At 38.9% G+C, this 22,730-nt stretch overlaps 1 protein-coding gene across 1 annotated transcript; it reads right to left on the reverse strand.

The window, feature by feature from the left end:
- Nucleotides 1-9,114: 9,114 nt before the first annotated feature.
- LOC310856726 (cell adhesion molecule CEACAM20-like) lies at nucleotides 9,115-22,524 on the reverse strand (the record flags this gene model as incomplete). Its single annotated transcript, XM_083762198.1, has 5 exons — nucleotides 9,115-9,161; nucleotides 9,454-9,702; nucleotides 10,226-10,501; nucleotides 11,311-11,637; nucleotides 22,350-22,524. 5 exons carry the CDS (start codon nucleotides 22,522-22,524, stop codon nucleotides 9,115-9,117), a joined length of 1,074 nt encoding a protein of 357 aa, XP_083618324.1.
- Between the last annotated feature and the right edge of the window lie 206 nt (nucleotides 22,525-22,730).

Genomic DNA, 22,730 nt, shown 5'->3' on the forward strand with positions numbered 1-22,730 from the left:
GCCATATATTTCCTTCTTGATAATGATCATTGGCTAATTTGGTTAAAAATAGTTTAAAAGTTAAAATGTACAGTGTAGAAAAGCTTTTTTTCTGATGTGTTCACAGTACTGTAGCTTGTTAAAACACTTTTACACTACACTTTTAAAACACAAAAATAGAAATGCATTCTCAATCATTGTTTCAGGATTCTATACCGTGTATGACATAGACATACTCACTCTTGGGGGAAGTCTTGGTGCTATCTTTTGTCTATCTTCTATTCTCGTGTTTTCATACTCAGGATCATCAACTTGTAAGTGTTTGAGGGACAGATGAGAGAGAGACACATGAGACAGACAGACAGACAGACAGACAGACAGACAGACAGACAGACAGACAGACAGACAGACAGACAGACAGACAGACAGACAGACAGACAGACATTGTGTCAACAAGTATCTTAGATCATGACAGTTTAAACTAATATCCATGTCCTGATCCAAACATAGTCACATGCATGCATGCGGTGCTTTAATGTTGGTTCTGAGTTCTGACCTGGTTCAACTTCGACGTATATGTCCGAGGTATAATCAGGAGGTGGCGGTGGTGGTGATACAACGGGTATGGGATTCATTGCATGCCCTGTAGGCCTACTGTACGATGGCCTGTGGACCTGTGGCATGGGACCTGTGGACAGGACCAGAGATAGTGTTACTAATACTTACATAAGATTATATAACAATTATGGGTGCACGATTATGAAATTATGACCGATATCCGATCTCCGATTATTTGCAGGGTCATATCTGCCGATACCGATTCTGACCGATTCCGATATATTATTATTATAAATAAGCCTAGGCCCTAGTATAGGGGCTTGGCCCAAAGCCTATTAATAAAGTATTCAATCAATCAATAGAAAGCCATGATGACCGTGGAAATTCATCATCGTGTCATGTAGGTTACAATAGTCATTGCTGTTTGTTTGCCATTGCAGGTCAGCTACAGCATGAAAAATGCTTGGAAGTGCCAGTCGACCATTGGCCTACTTGAGAACGATGCAACTTGGGAACCTAATAATACCCGTTGTCAACTTTACCCGTTTTAACTATCTGTCTGTGTCCCTTTTGTGCCCATACTGTACAGTATATTGAGATCTCTGTATCTGTCTGTCTGCCTGAGCCCGAAGAGTGGCACTGTGAAAAGTGTAGTGATTAAGTAATCAATTTGCAGTTGTGGGGTTGCCATGACTGCACTCCCTGGTGTGGAACGCGTGTGTCGAATATGAAGTCGGTGGGGCAAACGGTTCTCGAGTTACGTGCATTACAACCGTACACACACGTACGCATGTAGTACGCACGCACGCACGCAGAGACATGGCGCATTTATAGTATAGGATTTGAAAAATGATGCTGGGTGGAAACATCAGTGTGGGTGCTCATATAATTAGTTATTTTATTTCTTTAGCCCTATAATCTATCATACACTGTACTTTCATATATAGGCCTTTTAAAATGGATATGGTTGTTCTTAGACCTCTTGGAGGTATTTACAGAAGTTAACAAAATACACCGTTACATTAGAGATGTAACCATTTTTGTGTGGAAATGAAAAAAGTTACCATACTGTACCTGGCCGTTGTTGCTCTGTTGGTTGCTCCCCCCTGAACAATAAAGCAAATACTTTAGTTGAACCATTACTCATACTGTAATTATAAAGCCCTGTCTTTTATCAATATAGTTTTGTAAAAGATAGAAATAAAGCCAGATTTTAATCATAAACATTACTGTATATGAACGTGAATGCCGCCACTATAAAGTCACATATACTGTACGATGCTATCTACAGCAAGAAGTCCTAATATACAGTATAACTTCAGTAACCCATAAGGTGATTTTCAATAATTTTGTCAGCTTTAAATGGAATGATGGTTATCTTATTATATTCAAATTCAAATTGCAATTCGACACTTCATGTCATCATCGTATTATGAAACTCACCTTTGGCGGGTCATGCCAAAGAATAGAATTAGGCCTCCAAAAACCAGCGCCACCACAACCAATGTGACCGCAACCGCTATTCCTGCAGCTGCCCCTGGACTTAGTGATGGACCAGGGATGGGGTCTTTAGCTGTAAACACACGCCCACGCACACATATCCACACACACACACACACACACACGCACGCACGCACGTACTCTTTGTAACATGTGTACATCTTCCAGTTATGACACATTCATATTCATCCATCAGGTATTGTGGATCCTGCTTTCACAACTGCAACCAGTCTCTCTTTGTAGCTTTCTGTGGGACAATACTGTTGGTCCCACTGTCATCTATATCAATACACCCACATGCACGTTACATTTACTACATATATGCCACTCTGCTTCTTTTCAGGAATCAACTTCCTGTCCTCAGAATACCTTTTATCGTCAGGGAGTAGACATAGGTGCTTGAGTTATGCGTAATGTCATTGTAGGCTTCACAGGTGTAGTTCCCATTGTGGTCGTAGCTGGCCCTTTCTATGACGTATCCAGCTTCACGCACTCCTTTGTCCAGCCCGTTGAAGTACCAGTTGAAGGTGGCAGGTGGGACGGACATGACAGAGCAGTATAGGAGGATGTGGGAATCTATCACGGGTGCAGCTGGCTCCAACACAAGCATGGTGTCAGGCCCGTCTGGAAGAATATAAAACGTTTCATAACAATAACAACAACCACAATGAAAAACAACAACAACACCACCAACAACAACAACAACAACCAATTCATGACCTAACGAAGATGTAACTCATCAAAACATTGTCACTTTTTATTTGCACCTTGTTATATTAAAAAGGGCCTAAATCGTCGACTGAGCTGCTCAGTGCCTTCTTTTTCACATTTAACCTGTCCTACTTCTTTCTGCCATTCACAAGAAAATGGTAAACCTATGGCAGCTAATACTACAATTAGCTGTCATAGGTTTACCATTTTCTTACTGATTTTATTTTATTGATATGTATTGCATAAAAATGATGCTATTTTGCGTGGAATACAGTACATGTAGTGTACAGTGTAGTGTAACTGTATTCAGTTACTCTATCCAGTAGGATTCTTTCCATTACTTTGGAGATGATGCTGGCTATAGCTATGGGCCTATAATTATCAAGGCTACTAACTTTACCAGCTTTATCTTTAATAAATGGGAGTCCGGTAAAACACAGTGGATCATAAAACCAGTAAAACTGATAGATAAAATACTAATACTAATACTAAGGTAAATTGAAATTAAAAGAGTATTGCTGGGTATTACTTGGTTAAATTTGCAAGCTGGAATGTATAGTTGCTCTGGCCTCTGTCCTACTGCCACCTACTGTCCGTTTATTATATTACACAGTGGGTGAAAAAAATACACCCCTTAAGACTAAACCACACCCATCAGAGGTGTGGCTTCCAGAGGTACTTTTCACAGGAAAGGGATTGATAGGTACCTCTAGATGTCAGCCTGGTTAAGACGGACAGAATGGGACTGTATGCATAAATGGCCAAGCAACCATAGTATGGCAGTATTAATAATGAGTAGGCCTACTTATACTGAGTTTTGTAAAGCAGTAGGAATAAAATGAACTCCTCATGCAAAATGTATGCATTATGTTCATAATTAACGGCCTATACATGGGTCAAGGCGCAGATGAACAATTAACACAAAATAGTGGCAGCATTTCCCCACCAATCTCTGTTATCACAATAAATATAGACGTAAATAGTCTTATTTGGGCCATGTAAATGCTGAAGAGAAGGTCAAAGTACATATATTTTACCACATTATACCTGTAGAGTAGATTATTAATACATACTAGCACTCTTCCCCATCTACGGTAATGTGATTGATCTTTACTCACAGTTTACAACTAGTGAATAGGAGGCATTCTCAGAGCTGATAGGGTTGGATAGTTGACATAGATACTGCCCAGTGTCACTTCTGTTGACGGGGTTAATAGAGACTGTGCCGTTGTTCGTGAAAAAGGTGACTCTGTCACTGGGTTGGAGAGGCCGACCATCCTTCAGCCATTGTGTGGTGCTGATGTTGCCCGAGGCTGCACAGGTTATGTTGGGGGAGTTTTGTCCCTCTATGAGCGTGCTTGGAGGTCTGATGCTGATGTTGGCTTTACTCACAGGCTCTGCTCATTATGGCACATAGAAAAAAACACATGGGATTTAACAAAGAAATATCACTTAAACCACATTTAGGGGGTCTGTAACTGTAGCTCTGTAACTGTAGCTCTGTTGGTTCAGCCAGACCGCGCCCTTTAGGGCCTCATCAAACCATGGATAGCCGCACTACGAGCTTGTAGGTCTGCTATTTTTGAAAAATCGTAAAAATGTGGCACAAATCTTTGAATATATATCTTTCAACGCGAACGTTTTTAACTCATATCTTTTGTAGAATTGTTCCCAGGTCAAAATGGGTTAAGTCCTACTTCTTAACTGTGCCGTAAGAAGGTCTGTTGTTTCAGCGCAAGGTCGATCTCGCCCTCAGAGAATCTTACTGGTATGTATTTGGCCGCAGACCTCCAGCAAAGCAAAGATTTGAGTTAAAAATGATCTGAATTTAATAAATTATAAAGTATAAAGCATAAAATAATGTTTACAACACAGATGCTTTCCCAGTTTGAATGGGTTATAATATACAGTAAATAGTTACTAAAAAGAGTAATAATTCCTGATGAAGAACAGGACAGCTGTACAACTGGTGCTGATCCTTGTTTATTCACTCACCGTACAATAGCAATGTTGTTGTTCCTGTCATATTTATTTTATCAGCTGTCATCATGTTAACTCTGTATTCTCCTGAATCATTTGAAGTCAGATTTCTGAGCTCTAGAGACCCAGTAGATATGCTGAGAGTGATCCGGTCTTCATATCCTGGTGCAGTTGTCGTATAGTTTGATGTTCCACTTCTTTGACATAATTTTATGGTGGTATTTTGGTAGTATATGGTGGTATATGTCCAGAACACAGTTTGAAGTTTCTCGGTGGAGTTGAGTATGGTGGTTAATGTCACGTTACCTCCCACAGCTGCGTGCTCAGTGTCTGCTGGGAGCACCCCTGTACTCAGACCTGAAACTGTAATACATATACATGGTTATAGTGTAATAGGTGAGGGGAAAGAAATCGGCATTACACTTCAAGAATCAAGAAGTACAAATCAGGGTTCATGTTTACACAGTTAGGATGCGGTCACATCACACCAAACTTTATTTCAGCCTGTGCGATGGATTCTGCCAATGCTTTTCAATGGGAACGGAGCATATTTTTGTTGTTTTGAACAAACCACTCACCCACATAGGCAGAATCAAAGAAGACACATGATAATGTATTCACGTGACTGGGATGGTTTACCAGGGTACCGAGCTAAAAGGGGCACCACCGAAAATACAATTTTAACCAATCATTTTACGTTAAAAAAGGGTGATTCTGATACCGTAATCACTTTGCACTTTTCCTCCAGCAGTAAAACATGCTCCAAGAAATCTCGAACCAGGAAGTACAGTAACATAATTGACTGTAGGACTGTATTATTAGGGTGTCATTGACGGGAATGCACTGGTGCTAACATCATAACATGTACATAAAAGTCCAGTTAATGATTTATTCAATGCCTGAACTACTCAAATTAATATTACATTAGTTTTGCAACAAAAAGGAAAGACTACAGTATGACCTTAGTTCAAATTAAATCAAATGTTCATAGTGTTTCAAGTGCATGACATCTTCCATCTTCCATGAAAGGATTAACAGCTATTTTTGCAGGCACATAATTAATTGATTTTATGTTCAAATGTAAACTATTTTCATTATTCATTCGAAGATAACATAAGATACGATTATTATTTATTGATCAGCCAGAGGGAACAGCAGCAACAGCATAAATAATGAACACTAGAGAACTAAACCAAAAATAAATAAACTGATTGTGATTGGTTTAATTCTATAAATATATAAATGTATACAGTACATACCACACGCACGCACGCACGCACGCACGCACACACACACACACACACACACACACACACACACACACACACACACACACACATACATCCCAGAAGTTGAAGCAGTTTTTAAGGACCCACTTTTAGGCCAGTGCAACAGAGCATGCTTTTGCCTTTTTTTAAACCCTACCCATTTTAACCAAATACATACATACATACATACATACATACATACACATGGTGTATTTACAGTACCTGTGAGTGTGGACAGAATGATATAAATGGCAGAAATGTCCATGTCTGTCACCTCTGGTCATCAGCGGACATCTGCTTCCATCAGCATAGACATACAGTAGGACAGATTTACGCCGGAACAACTTCCTCTTTACCGTAGGCCGTGTGAACTTTGGTTCAGGTGAATAATTAATGGTGTATGGCTGGAGCTTGGAAAGGTTTTATGGTCCACTATAAAGCAGCAAGTACACAGATACTGGAAACGGCAAGTTGTGTACACACCTTTCTTTAAACAGACATGCTTGTGCATACAAACAAAAGTAATGTGAATCTCCGTTCTTCATAACATTTCTGTTTATTTCCTTTGTGTGACTACATAACATGTCTCAGAAATGGTCTTGACACAACTATCATCCCACTGTTGGATCCACTTTCATGATTCTCTGTCATAAGCAAAATTACATCCTGAATGAATGGGAAGAATCTGAGAGATAATATACAGTAGTGCTATTTTATGTATTTACAGTATAGTCGTGAGAGATCAAAAAGTAACCTCATTGTTCTTATTAAAATGACACTGGTCACAGTATGTGTACAGTATGTAAGTAAATGTAACACTAATTATCAATTTAACTCTGATGGGTTAACCTTTATACTGTCATATCTCTAGGTCGTCCATCGTCGCTTCCAGTCATCCCGGTACTCCATATATCATGCCTTGTGTCATATAACATGCAACCAGAGACCTTCATTTGATTGACTCGCCTGTTATTCTATACTTATCTGTTACCCTCTATTTTCTTTTCTAACTAATACAACAGAGATGACATCTCTCCAGTGACCCCTCTATAGGTCAAACCTTTTCTACTCCTCCCATCTTTGCAAACAAAAAGTCTAAGAACCTAATAGACAAAATTGTTAAAAATGATACTTATATACAACCTCAACATTTCATGTCCTCATTATACCCTCAGGTAACTTCCCCCGTAATAGCTGCTGTAAGAGCCATATGATGTCTAGTAGTATTGTAGTACTCATTTGATGATGTCACCACAGGGCGTGGGCTAGACACAGGTTGCTTGGGTATTTAATGGGCCCCAATCAAGCAGCAGGTGTTGCTGATTGGCAGAGGCACAATGTTTTTCAACTGTGTTTCTTTTAACTGTAGTCATGTATCCTGAACAGTTTATTTATGTAAGTATTTATTGTATGCTGAGGTGACAGATCAGCTAATAAATATCTCAGTTTGTGAACTCAATGGACAAGTTTGGACTTTCAGTTTATTTGAGCACACGTCTGAACATCCTCCTTGCCGTCAGCCAACCACAGTGTTCAAGCATAGGGCTTGGACACTACAGCTGCCTTAATTGTAATGCCATGAGTAAAGGAGAGGATTTTTTACATCCTCACACAAAATTAAAGTAAAAGGGAGAATCACTTGTTGAACGAAAAATATTGTCTATCTCCTAAAATGTCCCTGTGGCTTTCCTATATATAGGAAAAACTAAAAGGGAATTAAGAACCAGAATCACTGAACATAAAAGTAATATCAGAACAAAAGAGGAAAAATCCCCCATATAGCCAGACACTTTAACAGTACTGGACATGATATATGTACCCTGAGGTTTCAAGCCTTGTAATTCAAGGCATAGAATATATTAACCCCTTAAAGAGAGGTGGTGACAGAGAACGGTTATTATTGCAACGTGAAGCATTTTGGATCCATTTCTTAAACACTGTACTTCCTAAAGGTCTAAATGAAGAATTGGTGTTAAACTGTTTTCTATGATTATACTTTTTGTAATGTGGATTCTGTGAGTTGAAATGAGACAATAATGATTTTTTATAATAATATGTACAGTATGTTCACTACTATGTGTGCCTTTTTAATAATGAGACACGGCTGTATAGTCCCTTTTAATTGAACAGAAATGATATATAACCATGTCATTTCCGTTGCTATGCAAATTCTGACACTGACGAAGGCCTGCGTGCCGAAACGCGTTTGTCTGGTTTGACTGCTGCTGCGGATCATCATTATTAAACAAGACTCTTACTAGGACTGAGAGTGCAGATTTTATTCTCTTTCTATGTGTTCTCTTTAAATCTGCACCCAGCACACGCCTGAACCTTTAAAAGACTGTCTGAGTTGAGCGAGCCTTTTCCCTTGTGGTGCTCTCTCTGACCATGCTTACTGCAAAGTCTTTGGTTCAATTCCTGCCAGAGTCATGACTTAATTGTGTCTCTCGACACTTCCGTCTAAAGAAAATAAAGCACCCCAATGCTAATTAAAGGTCTGTTCCATTTAATGTCTTTCCAGTGAGAGAACTTGCACAATCAAGTCAAATGTATTCATTACATTTCATACAACATACAAGTGTCCTGTGTAGACATATTGTCCGTCAAAAATAAAAATAAACAAAGACAGGCAATGATTAAACAAAACATACACGTTATTATATAAAACAAAATAAGACAAGAAATCCAGAATGTAATTGAAGTAGAGCGTTCCAGAGGCCCATGATGACTGAAGGCATGATAACCTGATCTAGAGGTGATTCTAGGTGTAATCCTTTAGCTGATGATCTGTTCGGTGTTCATTCAGTGAGCATGTCAACAATGTAGGAAGGAGCAAAGCCATTCACAGATTTAATCAAAAACAATAAGATATTGTGTAGATATTGTGTGTGTGTGTGTGTGTGTGTGTGTGTGTGTGTGTGTGTGTGTGTGTGTGTGTGTGTGTGTGTGTGTGTGTGTGTGTGTGTGTGTGTGTGTGTGTTACAGCTACAGTACTTTCAAAACCACTCACTCACAGTGTGACAGCCAAGAACATCAGATGATTTCAATGGGTACAGCCTGGTGATTAAACTCACCAAGTAGTGTGTTTCTATTACAATAATGATTGATTGCCCAGCATCTACACTTGCAGCAGTCTGCTTACTGTCAGTGCATTGATCACCAGTACTGCAAAAGACCAGCAGGGGGCATCACAGGATGCTTCATGGGAAGGGAGAACAGAATAATTTGAATTAATAATAATACCGTAGTATTAAATAATAATAATAATAATAATAATAATAATAATAATAATAATAATAATAATAATAATAATAATAATACATTTATTTTTGAAGTTACAAAAAGAAGAAGAAGAAGAAGAAGAATTTAGTACCATCCCTTCAAATGTTTATCATGTAACAATGCAGAAGTAGGCCTATAATAAGGCGGTTTCAATTATAAAGTAAAGTTGAATCACCTGTCAGACTCATGACTGTGGAGTTGCCCAGCTTGGTGACGTGGTTCCTGGCTGTGCAGGTATAGTTTCCAGTGTTTTCTTCCTCCATTCTCTCTATGACATACACGGATCTATTAACGTGGGTCTCGTTTCCATTGAACATCCAGCTGAAGGTGGCAGCTGGGACAGAGTCTGCTCTGCAGTGCAGGGTTACTCTCTGGCCAGGTGGCGGTGCTCTCGGCCCAATAATTGACAGGTTGTGTGGTCCAACTGCACACAGCAAAGAGGAACTTGTTAGTTGTTAGGAGGTGTTGGCATGAGAGTCCTTCCTTATCACGATTGAACTTTCAATTGTTTACTGCCATGTCAACATGATTGAGTGGGAAATAATTTGGTGAACTCACATTAAACTAAACAGAGATACCTCATTACTTAAACACACAATAGAACAACACATTAGGTGTTAAGGATACTATTCATATTATTGCACTTATTGTCACTTGAGTAGTCTATTCCACCATTTAGATTAATAAGCCTAAAAAAGCATTTTCATTTAAGACTCCACTATGACCTTAGTGCTGTGTGTGTGTGTGTGTGTGTGTGTGTGTGTGTGTGTGTGTGTGTGTGTGTGTGTGTGTGTGTGTGTGTGTGTGTGTGTGTGTGTGTGTGTGTGCGTGCGTGCGTGCGTGCGTGCGTGTGTGTGTGTGTGTGTGTGTGTGTGTGTGTGTGTGTGTGTGTGTGTGTGTGTGTGTGTGTGTGTGCTTCCGTTTCCCAGCAGGGCTCATATACTCACAGTTGACTGTGAGGTTATGGCCTGCAGTCATGGTGCTGACTGGGTTGCTGACTCGACACTGATAGTAGCCGTGGTTGGCACCGTGGACAGGGTTCATGAAGACTGTCCGTTTGTCCATGGAGAAGGTGAGTGTGTCAGTGGGCTGTAGAGGCTGGCCATCCTTCAGCCACTCTCTGGTGCTGACAGAGCCAGTGGCATCACAAGTTAGGTTGGTGGAGCTCCTGTCTTCTATGAGGGTGGCTGCAGGGCTGGTGATTGAGACACGTGATATCATGGCTGGAAGGAGATGCGCACTTATAGTTTGACAACAACACAACATGATTCCAAATAAAAATATATTATTGTAATGTATCTGCTGTTGGGAAGAAACCACCAAACTAAAATATATTCATTTTTCAAGAAATTAAAATTATATGTTTTCAGGAAATTAAGAAAACATTATATTTTTAAAACAATGCAATACTGCCTCATCAAAGTTGGTATTGTGACTTTGTATATTGTCAATTACTTGCATGAGAGAGGTGATGTTAGCTAACTTTGGCAGGCAGTTTGAGGGTCCAATGGAGTTAAGAGGTTTTGTCCGAAGTGCTTTTTAATACGGTTCAATAGTACTGATTTATGGGGGGGGGGGGGGGGGGGGGGGGGGGATAGAGTATAGGGTTAGGTGGTTTCCTCCCGACAGCTACAACATATGGTTTTAATTACATTGAAAGAGATCTTAATATCAAAGGGATATATAATAAACAAACAAATTGTTTTAAATTTCAAATAATAAAAGCCATTCTTCTGTAGCCTACAATAAAAATCTCCAATGACAAAACTTACTTTAAAAGAAGTGACACAGGTTTTTGTTTGTTTTTTAGGTTGGACAGACCCACAGACAGACTGTGTCACTTTCAAACACTTTCAAATATTTAAAAAATGTAAAAAATAATTGAAGATCTACAGGCTCATGACACGTCGCACTCTGAGTTCATAGGTATTTTTGATACTTTTATGAAGTTATGAAAAAACTTGAAACATAAAAAGATGAAATATGGAGATACTCTCTGCCCGAAATCGACAATTTACTGTAGCAGACCCACCATAGAACACATTGAGAGTGACAGTTCCCTGTAAGATCTGCGCTGCACCGTCTGGTATGATGTGGACACTGTACTGTCCACTGTCCCTCACCGCCAGGTTCCTGAGCTCCAAAGAGCCAGTGGTTCGGTGCAGCGTGATCCTGCTGACGTAGCCGGCTCCCGTTTCGTTGACACTGGTGGATTTAATGATGTTCACACCTGTGAAGTTCCAGCTGACGGAGAGGAAGGGCATTGCTGGAGGGCTGAGGGTGGTGGTGAACATCACCGTGCTTCCCACAGCCCCACTCAGAGGTCCCACCGGTAGGATGCTCTGACCCACACACATACCTAAAGAGAGGAATGAGAGCAAAGAGAGTTTTGGACTTGTTTTACCGTTTGTTGGCTGGTGAACAGCACTATGGTTGAATCTTGACCATCAGGTCAAAATTAGTTTTAGATCATGATCATCCTGAGTCTATAGGTGAGAAATGACCTTTGACACAATCTAAATGTCTCAATGGAAGAGCTAGAGACAACATACATTCACCCCCAATTGTATACGTTTCATTGTATTAAAATACGTACTATATCATACAGATTGGACAAAATGACATTTTATTCATAAAAACATTGTGAGGCATTAACCGCTTTCAACCTGGCCTCCTTAGTTTGTCCGTTATTATTTTGATGAAAGAAACAAGCAAACAAACAAACAAACAAAAACATTCATAATTGTCCTGAGACTAATTTATATCAATTTTAATAACAATCTACTGTTATACTAATGAAAGCACATAATTATATTCGAGCAGAAGTAACTTGACTTAGCAAGTATTTCAGGGAATGACATTAAATGTTGTCTTCATACAATAAAAAAAAGAATGTGGGGAAAATATTGTCCATTGACACCCTATTAAATGAATTATTTATATTCAAAAGAATTAGAAGTATAATAAGCATACCTGACAAAATAAGAATTATAGCTGTTTTAATCATCTTGCAGTCTGGTAGTGATGCTTGGCGAGGTTGCTCGGGCTCTCTTGTGGACCTTTCAGGGATGAAAGATGACTTGCGGGTGACCCCTGTTCTTTTATTGTCCAAATCTTCCAGTGGAAGCCCAGGTCCAGCCCCTCTTCTCAATACTGAGGAGCCCAGACAATGTTTACGATACTACTATGTACATATACTGAAATGCCCGAGGGTTTATCTACCACCAGAGAGTTGTTGAGGTTCAGGTTGAGGAACTCTGCTGGGATAATTGGTTTTGTAAAAATGCCCTGGGATCAAAGGAGGCGTTCATTCTTATTTAGAAGATGCAGACTGGTTGAAAGGGACAAATTCTCACTCACTTAAAGGCATGTAAACATGAACATAAATTCTTGAGTCATAAATCCACATTCCTATGATAACCGAAAGTAAGAAATATATACATATAATTAAAGAATGAAACCATAGACATTGTGACAATGAATCAGCCCAATATGCAACTACAGTCTAGGGTTTGAGGATGCTTTCTCCTCATTTCAGCACTCCACATGAATGCTTATTGACCATTAAATGCAGGAAGGCCACCTCTGTTTACATTTCAAGCTTGAATTTGAACAGTAACAGTATAATCAAGTGTAACTCGCAATAATTGCAATGGCAGAATATCCTTACATTTATATATAGTCAACATCACAAGAAAATATTAGTGTGATAAACTCCCACACACTGTACAATAAATAGTGGGGTTGTGTCCTTGTGCCTTACAAGGTTATTGTGCGTCATGTTTATGAGCTCTTAAGTGGGTGTGTATTGGGAAGAGGCAGTCACCCGTAGCATTCCAAGAGCTGGATCAAAGCCATTACAGGTCAAGGTATGAGCAGGTTGGAGACACACTGCCTCTGCCAGACACATCCTCAGAAACAGATGACTAATTTTAATATGTCTGAGTATCAAGACTTTGCTTTAAACATTACTACATACATCTGATGAATGCAAAGATACTGAAAAGAATATAATAAGTGCACATTTGCTATATATTCTTTTAATATATAGTTATTTCTTTAAAATAAGCCTTTATCACTGTATGTACTGTATCATCATAGTACAGTAAACACACATACCATAGGAATGCTGTGATCTGATGTAAGACTACTATAGGTCAAATACAATGTGGCATTGTTTAACACTGTGTTGCATTGGCCAACCATGACTCCATCCATGTGTTTGAACGTATAGGGGATTCAATTTAAGTCGCTATGTGTGTCTAACCAATAAAGGTAGAGTGATTCATATCCTGAGGCCACTAGAAACAATGTCCTATTCAAAGACAAAGAACAAACAATTTATGTTTGTCTGCTTAGTCCCTGCCCTGATATAACATGAGTCCATAATCGGTGCAGACTAACAGAGTACTGTAATTGAGTGCTTTATTCTAGTAGAAACCAAGGCTAAGTGATTTGTCAAAAGTATGTTTTTAATTAAAGTTTTAATCACACTATGGAAACAATACAATACAAATATCAAGTGCAATATATACTGTAGATACATTTGGATAGGTACTCAGTACAGTATATTCTTAGACTTAGGAACTTTATTACACAAATCAAAATATAGCCAGGTCTGTTTTACACCAGTGTTCACAAACATTACCAACATAAACTAAACAATCGTCGCACGCACGCACGTGTGTGTGTGTGTGTGTGTGTGTGTGTGTGTGTGTGTGCGTGCGTGCGTGCGTGCGTGCGTGCGTGCGTGCGTGCGTGCGTGCGTGCGTGCGTGCCACGTGCGTGCGTGCATGTTTGAGAGAGTGTGTGGTGAGAGTGGTGGTAAGAAGTGACTGATTCAGGACCAGCTGGTGTGAATGCTGACTGAGTGGTGGCTGAGTGTGAATGGCTAACTTTTAGGAGGAACCAGGCTGGTGATTGGTTCCTGTGATGGGCTCAACTATAAAGCTGGGCTTTAAAGATGGTCTCAAAACACCACCTGTACAACCATTCTGTACTGCTTTCAGATTTGCCATGGGTTTAAGACCCAGACAGAGCCTGCATGTATTGTACCAGCATGACATACATATAATTCAATGCCCTGCAAGCAGACATGAACATGTTTGTTGGAGTGCCACAGTAGAGGAATTGAAACCTCCACAGTGGTGGGGAAGAAATCTGTACTCTTTTGCAGTGTACTCTCTCAGGACTTTATTCTTGATTCTTACCTTAATTCACCAGGAGCTTTTTTCTCTGCCTCCTCATGACGATGCAACCAATTGTTCCAAACAGAACAATCACAGCTATGAAACATCCAGCCGTTATTATGCCAACATATTTCACAATGACATCAGAGTAGTCATGATCTGAGAGACACAAAATGACAAATAGGGGCAAATTATGTCTTTAAATGTTTCCATGCACCCAGCACTCTTTCTACAATCGCCTCCAAATATGCCAAAAGAAACAAGGTTAACGGGTCCTGCCTTTGTATAGGGATTTTTATATTTGATTTAATTGCAATTAATAGCAGCTACCTTTTATTTACTGTTTGTTGGTCACGTGGTCTGGCTGTCATTTCACCGCTTTGGTCCCAAACTATCTTCTTTGCCCCTGACTGGATTAGCGTTGGATTTTCTGTGCACCTTTATGAACCCAAGAAAAAGAATCTAACTACTGATTTTGGTGAACCCATGGCCTTTCCTCTAGCGCCACCATTAGGTCAGGTTTCCACTTGCACACATTTTAAGCTCAAATACAATAATATTGTGGCAGTTCACCGTGCCACTGACACTGAATATATATATATATATATATATATATATATATATATATATAATTTGATGCTTGATTCAATTTGATAATTTGTTGATTCCATCGTAGGGAGCAACTATCAGCTGTGGGGTGTGGGGAACATACCAACAGTATGAGGGTTTGTTTAGAGTACTCTGATTTATCATTGTGTGTATATTCTGTAGATAATGGGTTGAATATTATGTAACACTTTAAATGTGTACATGAAATGTGATGTCTCTGGACAAGTGGACAGTGAAAAGTAACTGGGGGAATTGTGGAATCAATTTAGGGTTGGTATGGTCCGTGGGAGGGGCTTAGCCTATATAAGTAGGGAGACTTCGCACCACCGATCATCAGTCAAAGCAGGACTGCAGAGGTGTGAGGACCTGGGGCAAATCTGCCTAGTTGCTGTGTAAATACCTTCTTCAATTTTGAACCCAGTAGAGAATCCATATGGAAGCATAAAAGTCCATGGGGTATAAATTATAAATAAATTGTGGCTCAACAGTAACAGTACTGTGTTAGCTAGCTGTGTGGAGGGATATGTTGTAGGGAAGTAGGCAGATTAATATTACCCTTTCTGATTTACAGTATGTCAGGTTGTGTTCCCACATTATATATTGACTGACATGGTTGACAACAGGATGGAAATTCACGCAAGGGCTCAAGGGACACTGGAAACTTTTGAATAGTGACTACCGGTACTCCAATGTGTGGGTATGAGACCTATGTTAGATTACTTTCTGTTTACAGTCATCAGAAAAATGTAAATGTTTGGCTGACATAGCTCACAGTGGGGAAAATAGATAGCTAGGCAAGGAACATTTATTTGTATGGCAAAATTCAACAAGGCTTTACATAAAACATTAGGCGTTAAGAAATGAGAAATGCAGAGAGCAGATGTATAACAATAATAATAATAATAACAAACAGAAAAACGTGTAGCTTTTATTTACAAGAACTAGAAGTAAATTTCAGTTTTCTGTGAGTTTGTTCCAGATACTGCATGGTTGGTACAACTGAACGCTACATCTCCATGTTTAATTCTGATTCTGGGAACATAACGCAGACAACATGAGTCTGGATGGTTCATGATGTAATAGCAGACAAGATGCAAAGTGTATTCTGTTCCTGGACCATTCAATGCTTTATAAACAAACACATTTTGAACTGACAGGTAGCCAGTGTAACAATCTAAGAAATGAAGTGATATAGCGCACCTTCTTGGTGTTAAAGACTCGAGCAGCAGCGTTCTGAATCCACTGTAGTCTCCTAATTGATACTGAAGATGAATGCATAGAAAAATATATTTCCCTTTCTTTTTCAAATCCTGCTGAGACATTCTTTAATCATTGATGAATTCTTAAGGTGATAGAAGGCTGACTTTGATTTTTTGTTAATGTAGCTGTAAGTGATTCAGGTCTGAGTCCATGACTACACCAATATTTCAACATGTTTTAACAGCATTATGATTTCCAAAATGTGTCCCTTGAAGATACAAAATAATAATTCCATACACAAGACAGAAACATCTTATTACTAATGCTTTGCAAAGAAACACAAATAAAAACATTTAATTTCTTTCTTTCTTTCTTTCTTTCTTTCTTTCTTTCTTGTCGATTAAAGCCTTTGAACAGGAAGCATACATTAGCAAACATGCATAAGTGTGATGCAGGTCTGTTAGCCTACAGTAAATCATAACATCTCTTAGCAACCAGTCCATCCTCTTTTCTTTGGCTGTTCATCCGTCATGACGATTGGGGAGTCAGGCGACCAGCCCTTTTGGGGGAGAAAATAGATCATTGCAGTTGTCTAACCTGACAAAAAGGCATGGATACAGTATATTTTTTGTGAGTCTTGTTTTCACATTAATCCGGCCTCTTATACCTTAATTATCTTCTAAGATAATTAATATAATAATGAATAAGATATTTAATAATTCAAGCACATTCATTGAGAAGCCTTAGCTCTGGTCCATAGCCTTCTACTGCGCAGGGCAGAATCATAGAAGCAGTAGAAGGCTATGGACCAGAGCTAGAGAAGCCTATTCCTTACTAGACTTGTTTGTGAGATAGAGATGGTCAGGTATTATTTTAGCCAGACTAGAGGTGAGATAGAAATGCTGTGAATTAATTGCTTGTTTGCATTGATGTTTATAATGTTAGTGAATTGGTGTAGGTTACATAATTTGCTTGTTTTCAAAGTGAATTGAATCAGTTATTTAATTTGTGTCAGCAAAACTCTCCTGTTCTCTTGCATTCTTAATAACATTGTACTGTTTCTCGTATTATCTTTGAAAAGATTGAGGCCAAACAAACAAACAAACGATCCAACACCAGGTGACAACCTTGGCATTTAGTAATGATTAATTAACCATTCATTGGTGTCCCTTATTACAGTGTGTAAAAAGTGGATAAGATTGTCATGCTAGAAATTGACACTTTGACCTTTAGATTGCTCTTCAATTCTTTAATTCTTAGACCAAATACTCACCTTGTGAACAGCCGGAGATTAGTTCTCATATATATGTGGAGATTCGTTCTTAATAGGTGGAGATTCGTTCACATATATAGGTGGAGATTCGTTCACATATACATGTAGGTCTACATCTTCAGATTCTATAGACAAAGGATACAATGACTTGTCTTAATTTATCTTTTCGTTGCTTTGGCTTGTGTAACCAAGCAAGGAACCAAAAATGAACAGCTTTTCTGGTATTTATGAACTGTTGTCAGGCTTTCATGATCATCTCAAAATGCAATAATAAATTATAAAATTATTATTTAATGTGCTGGAATTAATTTCGTATCACATATTATGTTAATGTACAGAACTGTTTTACAGACTTTTTCAAATTTAAAGGTTGCTGTATTTTCTATTGTCTTTTGTAACAAAAGTTGTTAAGTTAAAGCTATATTCCTGTTTGCTCAGTAACAGGGTCTCACATCACATCTCTCCAGCTCTAGTAAACATAATTAACATTTTACTGTGGGTTACACATTTCTTCCAATCAGTAGTGACAGAGTGACAACACTATAAATTTGTCAGCTTGTGTTCCAGTTTCACTTTTGTTTGGACATTGTTTTATCACATGCAATTTCCCTTGTTTATGCTGTGAGTTCTCGCTCCTGATTTGCTGAAATCGGTATTCCGACAGATCCCTGCGATTGAACAAACACTCGAAAACACCCAACAAACAAAAGATATACGGTATAACTTAAATATGGAGTGCCACGATTTTTTTCCACCCTAAAACATGATCATCAGGTATTATTACAATATAAGGGGGAAGAACCTTTTCCAAAAAGTGTACAGTATTTGTTAAAATCATGCTTCACGTGGACTCGCCCACCAGTTCATAAAGTATGCCTGGTTTGCCTGGTGGGTGGTGATGGATGGTGATCCACCTGAACTGAAGCCACACCCACAGCTGTAGTTGTATGATAAAGGGGGAGGGGTTAGGGGAGGGGCTGATAATGTGATGTCACTATATTACTGTTTATTTAATTGGCCCGTTTGACTGTCAAGGGTTCAGCCTCCAGGAAGAAAGCCTAAATACAAAGTTAATACACCATTTGCACATAAAAACAACTCCAGGGTGTCTAATGAAGTACTGTCACCTCATAGACACATGAAAAACTGGAAAAATACAAAAATTATGGCACTGGCAATTATGGCAAATTAAAGCACCTTGGTGACAGACAGATTTGTCTCTCAGCTACAAATCAGAAGACATTTTAAAAGGCACTTTCACACTCGATCACCTGACCCCAGGGCCATTAAGTCCCTCTGGGGTTACACCAGGGTGAGTCACCCACAGGTTGAAAATGTGTACTGTATATTGTTTATATTTTTGAATTGCCTTCCTAATAAATAGACACACAGAGATGTTGATGCGTACTGGATATAATACCATAAAAAAGGGAGAGTGAGAGAGAGAGACTGATTGAAGTCCTGAATCCCAAGGATAAAACTACAGCTGTTATGTGTTGTCTACATTTGTCGGCACACTGTCAATACAAAACTATAGAAAGACAAAGTTAAATTTGCTCCAGGTTGACATGATGTGAGTCTGAAAGCAACTAAAGATTTTTTTTAAACTTATAATATATTATATATGTTTAAGGAGAAAATGTATATGTTGGATCAGATTAATACTGACCTCTTGGCTTTTGTGCATCACTGGTCCTGCTTGGGCCGCAGGTCTTGCTGTTAAGGTGGAAGATAGCAAAAATGATGCTACTCATGAGTCATGATCATAAGTCAATAGTACATATTGTACACATGTAGCATAGGTTAACACACACCACAATTTGTAACACACACACACACACACACACACACACACGCACGCACGCACGCACGCATGCACGCACACACACACACACACATACACAAACTCATAATGTTATATTTATTTTTCGAAAGAATTTAACTTCCTGTTGATTTAGCCATTTTAATTAGGAAGAAAACCCGGACTGGAGCCGTGGACCAGGATCCTGATCTTCAAATAGTCAAATTAACAGGAAGTTATTTTTGCTAACATGCTCTATAAAAGACTGAGTTTACAACGCAGAACACAATTATGTCTGTACTTAACATTTATCACATAAGTAAAATGTGTTCGTTCTTTCAGCATTCATGTACTGCAGCCTAATGTCATTTCATACTATGGACGCACTTCAAAGGATTTCAAGGTTAACATTTTGTCACAGTATTATCTTTGATTCAGAATAAAGCAATGTGACAGTTAAACTACAGTACTTGAAAATATTGATTTAAAAGGAATATTTCAACCTTACCCCTTTTTGTACAAATAGTACCCTCCCCCGCCAAATGTCCCTCCTATTACTAAAAGCACGACAATCACTATTGCAGCAATGGCACCACCCGATAAGCCTTCAGTCGGTTTTAGAGTTCCTTTCTCTGGACATAAAAAAACAAGCAAAGAACAGAAGAAAAGATAATTGGTCTACACATTAGTAGAAAGAATCAATACTCTCAGAGCAACATGGTGTTCTATGTCTGACCAATAATGCTTATTCAGTTCAGGTTAGATGAGGTTAAATGCTCCTGGTTTGTTGAACCTAGTGGTGTAGTGCATCAGCTGATGCACAAGTGATTCTATTGTATGGTTGATTCCTACTACTTTTAATTAGTGTGGCCAGATTATATAATTCTCCAACTATACTTATTTATTCTGTATAAACCTTTAAATGTGGGTCCCTGTGACGTCATGTGGTTCAATACATCATCATCATACAATACATCATCATCATACTTTAAGACTCAAAGCTTGAAATTGTCGGTCCAACCACACTCGCAATTAGCTGTTCTGTTAGTATAGGCCTACTCTGTGGTGGTTAATATAAACCATAAGGTGTTGTGGCACTCCATCCTACATTTAAGTGAGGGAATCTCACTACTGTATGTGTGAATACGTTTTTCTCCTCAGTGGTTTCACTAATCTTATTTGCACATGGGTACACGTTATCACTTTCTTTGTGAATATTTGTGAATTCTGCAGGATTTGGTAGTTACTGCTCAACCCAGCTACAGTATACACAGGTACACACAATGCCACATAACATAGAGAAGAACGGCAGCAGTACAGTCAGTGCAAAAGGTATGAAGGAGTTTGATGTGGGCTCTTTTTTGGAGCTCTTTTCTTGGTCTGCTGTTTTTTCCCCTCAAACCTCTTTTCCAAAAATAGCTGATGTAGATCGGCTATTTTCGGCAAATGGTCCCCCCAGAATAGGGATGAGGTAAAATAATAATAATAATAATAATAATAACAACAATAATAATAATGCAAATCTATTCCATCATTTGCAGTACCTACTGTACTAAGATACAACTGAACCTCACCTTTGACGGATAGCTTGTGGGCAGTAGATTTAGATGCATTTCCAGTAACATCATTATTAGCTATGCAGATGTAATCCCCACTGTCACTGAATTGCACGATCTTGTTGAGTACAGGAGAATACCCTTCCAACTGTGTTCCATTGAATGTCCAGCGGTAACTTGGAATTGGTACAGAGTCAGCAGAACAGGTTAATGTTAACTGCTCTCCCTTCTCTATTTCAGTTACACCGTCAATTTGAACATTGCCTGGTCCATCTGAAACACAAATATTATAAGCTAATACTGTAATATGACGTTATGGTCAAAGTTTTAGGACGAGAAATTACACAGATCTAGGCCTGTATAAATTATCTTTGCAAAAACAGTTGGGTAACATGAGAATATAAAGAAATATTCCGATATGCAAAATCTTTGCCCGTCTGTCTGCCTGTGTGTGAGTGTTCATGTATCTTGAGAACCGTCCGACTGACTTAAAACTTGACACACGCAGTAGCCTATAGTAGATTAACCCCACATTTAAGTTTTACTTAGGTTAACTAAAACGCACACACGCACGCACGCACGCACGCACGCACGCACGCACACACACACACACACACACACACACACACACACACACACACACACACACACACACACACACACACACACACTTTATAGTTAGATGTACCAGTGAAAGATGATATGACTTAAAATGTATAGTACTGTAAGAATTGTTTATACAAATATTTAAAGCAGCACTATTTGTAACTTATACAGCATATAGCATATTATGTCCCACATAACTATTGCAAAAAAGGCACAGTGGCACAGATTCATATACAAAAGGATGCTAAAATGATAACGCCAAAAAGGCCAGGGCATATTTCTATTGAGGTCCTGTGTATTCATCGAGGTAGGAACACGGTAGGAACATGGCAGAAACATCAAACAGAAGATTCCTATATCGATTGTTTCACCGGGGTATGGCCCACCCCTTAGTAGTCTGTTGTGTGCTGTTGTGTGGACTGCACGTTCTTGTTTAGAAAGTGGGCAGTGTGGCCAAAATAGAAGACTAAACGATGCCTTTTAATGGTCAATTCCAAGCCCACACAAGTGTAAGCAGAGAGGGTAAACAGCCCGAAAGTAAGACATTTGCGTGACATTGTAACAAAGTGTCATGCGTTGGGCCAGGGTACATACCAAGCTCCTTCCAACATGGAACTACTTGCAACCATTATCCCAAAGGGCAGTTTCAAGGAGTTGCATTGGCGTGGACTGGCCTAAAACTATTTTGGTCTGGCCTTTTTATTTTTTACCTTACTTTACATTTTTACTTAAACTGTTGTATTTTTAAAGTATTTTAATGAGGGTTAAATTTACTTTAGTAAAATAAATAATAATAATAATAAAAGAAGAAGAATATAATCACTGGATGATACTTACAGTTCACCGTCATGGTGTAGTTATCATCCTCATAGTTGATAGGGTTACTGACATTGCACAAGTAGTTTCCGCTGTCTTCTTTCTTCACAGCACTGAAGGACAGCACTGTGTTATTGTCCTGAAGAGTGATGAGTGGTAGTTGACTGGTCAGGATCAGAGGTTGGCCGTCCTTCATCCAGACTCTGATAAGGATGGATCCTTCAGCATCACAGGTTAATGTGATTGGTGTTCCCTCAACTGGTTTGTCTTTTGATGGCGTGATAACGACACCAGATATCTTCTCTGTTGATGAAACATAAATATTTTAATTTCAGTATTTTACCACTCCATTCTCAAATTGCATATGATTTTTGTTTGTATACTTTGGTAAACTATTAATTG

This window comes from Protomyctophum parallelum (genome assembly GCF_964188405.1).
Source record: "Protomyctophum parallelum genome assembly, chromosome: 3".
Classification (NCBI taxonomy): domain Eukaryota; kingdom Metazoa; phylum Chordata; class Actinopteri; order Myctophiformes; family Myctophidae; genus Protomyctophum; species Protomyctophum parallelum.